This window comes from Vespula pensylvanica, chromosome 25 (assembly GCF_014466175.1).
Source record: "Vespula pensylvanica isolate Volc-1 chromosome 25, ASM1446617v1, whole genome shotgun sequence".
In the NCBI taxonomy this organism is placed as follows: domain Eukaryota; kingdom Metazoa; phylum Arthropoda; class Insecta; order Hymenoptera; family Vespidae; genus Vespula; species Vespula pensylvanica.
The window spans coordinates 2,374,800-2,377,931 of NC_057709.1; the positions used below are offsets into that span (position 1 = coordinate 2,374,800).

At 25.9% G+C, this 3,132-nt stretch overlaps 2 protein-coding genes across 3 annotated transcripts in view; both read left to right on the forward strand.

Annotated features, from left to right (window-relative positions):
* LOC122637275 (odorant receptor 13a-like) overlaps positions 1–2,329 on the forward strand; it is a 20,507-nt gene extending 18,178 nt beyond the window's left edge. The window contains exons 5-9 of one of the 2 annotated variants that reach the window (XM_043829283.1): positions 15–300; positions 1,128–1,227; positions 1,296–1,406; positions 1,511–1,666; positions 2,195–2,329. In XM_043829283.1, the coding sequence (XP_043685218.1) occupies positions 15–300; positions 1,128–1,227; positions 1,296–1,406; positions 1,511–1,666; positions 2,195–2,245 (704 nt within the window). In that variant the 3' untranslated portion in view covers positions 2,246–2,329. The remainder of the gene's footprint in view (positions 1–14; positions 301–1,127; positions 1,228–1,295; positions 1,407–1,510; positions 1,667–2,194) is intronic. The other variant, XM_043829284.1, reaches the window with a different exon arrangement.
* Positions 1–3,132, forward strand: part of LOC122637223 (odorant receptor 13a-like) — a 49,693-nt gene that overhangs the window by 45,248 nt on the left and 1,313 nt on the right. The window lies entirely within an intron of this gene.

Sequence of the window (3,132 nt, forward strand, 5' to 3'; positions counted from 1 at the left end):
CTTTCTCTATGCAGTTATGGCGAATTCTTCAATGGAATATAAATTACCATATAAGATAAAACCGTTAGTGAAGCCTTACGATGCAAAAAGTTATGCATTTGGTTGCATACACCAATTTTTCGGCATAACATTGATCCTTTCTGGTTACGTAGGAACTGATAGTTTATTGGCTTGTACCGGTTTTCATCTTACCGGTCAATTGGCTATATTGAAGTGTAGAGTGAAGGAACTTTTAAAATATACCGACGGTTCTCAGGGCCGAATTCGTCAAATGATTCTTCGACATTATCGTTTGATAAGGTAATGTCTATTGAGCGAAATCTTCTTTTTTACATTTCAAACGATTCAAGTCCGTAGAACGCTATGAATTATGAGACGCGGTTTTTTTTTTTTTTTTTTTTAGTGTATTTTTTAAATATGAATTTTGTGAAACTTTTCCTTTTTTTCTTAAAAGTTTGTTACAATTTTGTTGTGAAAAAATTATATAGTTTTGTTCATAAGTAGAATTGCTTTTAATAATACAGTTTATTAATGTGATCGTAAGCAATTTAATTGCAAGAAAAGTTTTTGAAGATCGTTGTGTTTCGTCGCAGACTTATCAGAAAGTAAAAAACGTTCTCAACAACACCATATTAGTTCTAACATTCAAGATTTTGTTTCTAACAAACATATTTTGGTCATAATTAAAATATGTTTACTATAATTTAGTGTGTATATAAAAACATTTTTCTTTAGATTAGTTTATTTTCTATTTGCATTTTATCACGAGAAATAAAATTAAAGGTGATCCTCTTAACCCTTGAAGTTACTTTTCAATCCTATTATTTTATATTTAAAATAGTACAAATTTTTGTTTCTAATACGTTTTTTTCGATTACAACGAATTATTGACATGTGATTTTTTCCGTAGAAAAATTCGAAGGGATGGTTTTAACCCTTATAGCCGTTCCTTAGCAAAAACAAAAATGACGCGAGTTTCATAAATTTTTAACATCATAACGCATTAATAGCACTTCACAGTGGTAATTTTTTTTTCCTTTTGGTCTAAGGAAAATGTCACTATAATTAAATAATTAAAATATAAAATTAAGTATAAAAATAATTTATTTTCTTCGTTTTTGTTTCAGATTAGCGGATATATTAGAAGATAGTTTTAACGTTGTAATTTTTCTACATTTGGTAGGTTCAACAATTCTACTTTGTACGTCGAGTTATCAAATGCTCTTCGTACGTATATGTTACTCTATGCAAATTTACACCTTACATCATTTAATAAATTATTTCTTATTTTCTAGAGTTTAGCGGAATTAGAAAAAATCTATATATTTACATTCCTCATATACGTTTGCCTTTTGTTGTGCACATTGTTTGGTTATTGTTACATCGGTGAATGTCTCATCGAGGAAGTAATTAATCGAATTCTTATTAAATTGCAACTTAATCTGTAATTTGATTCAATCTTTTATTGATTTTGTTTCTTTTTTTTTTTTGTTCTCTTTCTGTAATTCAGAGCACGAACTTGTGCGAAGCGATTTATCATTGCAACTGGTACGAGTTATCGACGATCAATTTAAAATCTATTTGCATTTGCATGGTTCGTGCTAGAAAACCATTGCAATTGACGGGTGCGAAGTTTTGCGTTGTGTCCTTGTGCACATTTACCGATGTGAGTCGTTATTGTTAATATTTGTTCTTCTTCTTTTCTTTCTCTTTTTATTTGTCACTTTAATTTTTTTCTTTATACGTACTCATGTTTCTTTTTCTTTATTTTTCAGTTACTATTTTCAGTTAATTTTTTTTCAGTTATTCCTTTCCTTTCTTAGATTTTACTTTAATAATTATTTTACTTTAATAAACGCGCTAATTGTTCTTTTCCATTTATTTTATAGGTGTCATTCGCATTTTACAAATTACAAATTTTTTCAAAAGTTTTTATTTTCATTTATCCTTTTTATTTTTATTAATTGTTTTTATTTATTAAATTTTCATCATTTACAGGGTTAAAATGTTTCTGTTAATATTTTTTCAATGTATCATTTGTATCATTTGTTTGTTTTATTTTTACAAACAAATATTATATCTCATCGATCGGTTTTTTATTTGTTTTTTTTAGTTTTCTAAATTTTTATTTCGAATCGATAATTCAAACATTTCAATATTCAAATGATTTGTCATCTTTTTATAAATTTTACAGATAGTCAAGACATCGATGGCGTACTTATCAGTAGTACGAACATTTATGTAAACAAGATATTGAATTAATTAGTCTTGAATAATTATTACTGGAATACTATTACTGATATGTTGATACAAATTTAAAACATACTACATGTAACAAATGTTTAAGTATCGGTAAGATAAACGTGATAGATGATAAATTTGTTAATTCTATGAATATATTTGACTTCAGTTATCATTTTTCTACTGACTTATTCTATTATCTCCTTTTTCTTTAATTTTTTATATATAATATATATATATATATCAATTTATAATAATTTTTAAATTTAATATATATACGTAAAATTTGAGTCATATTTAAATATAATAAAAATCATACTATACAAATTATAAATTTTCATTTTTGTAATATTGATAATAATGTAAGAAACATATTGAATTATTCTAAAGAAACACAATCTTTTCTGTTAATATTAATATACGAGCATATGTTTAGAATCTGGGATAAACATAAAAAAATAACAAATTTCAAACTTTTAACGAATATTTTATAAAAATGGCTGCACTTACGGTTATTACTTTACAAGTACACTGTACTTGAGACGTTCATCCATAATTTCAGACCAATTTCATTTGTAAAGTTTTTCGAAATCCTTCATCTACAACGTGTGTAAATCGTCACTAATGGTCTGACGATTTAGAGAAATTTTATTTGATTTCTACGTTATACGACTTGTTAAGCTTTAATATTGCTTTTAATACTATCAATTAAATTGATTTTGCTACTTGAAATAAATGTTCAATGCGGTCATCCAGAGACAGGTGTGTTCATTTGCAACATTTATAATAAGTTATAAGTTATAATTATAAGTTCTATAAACGTTGAATTACAACTGAACTGTTAAAAATAATTAAAAAAAGAATTAATGCTTTATTTCGGAAATTCGCAAA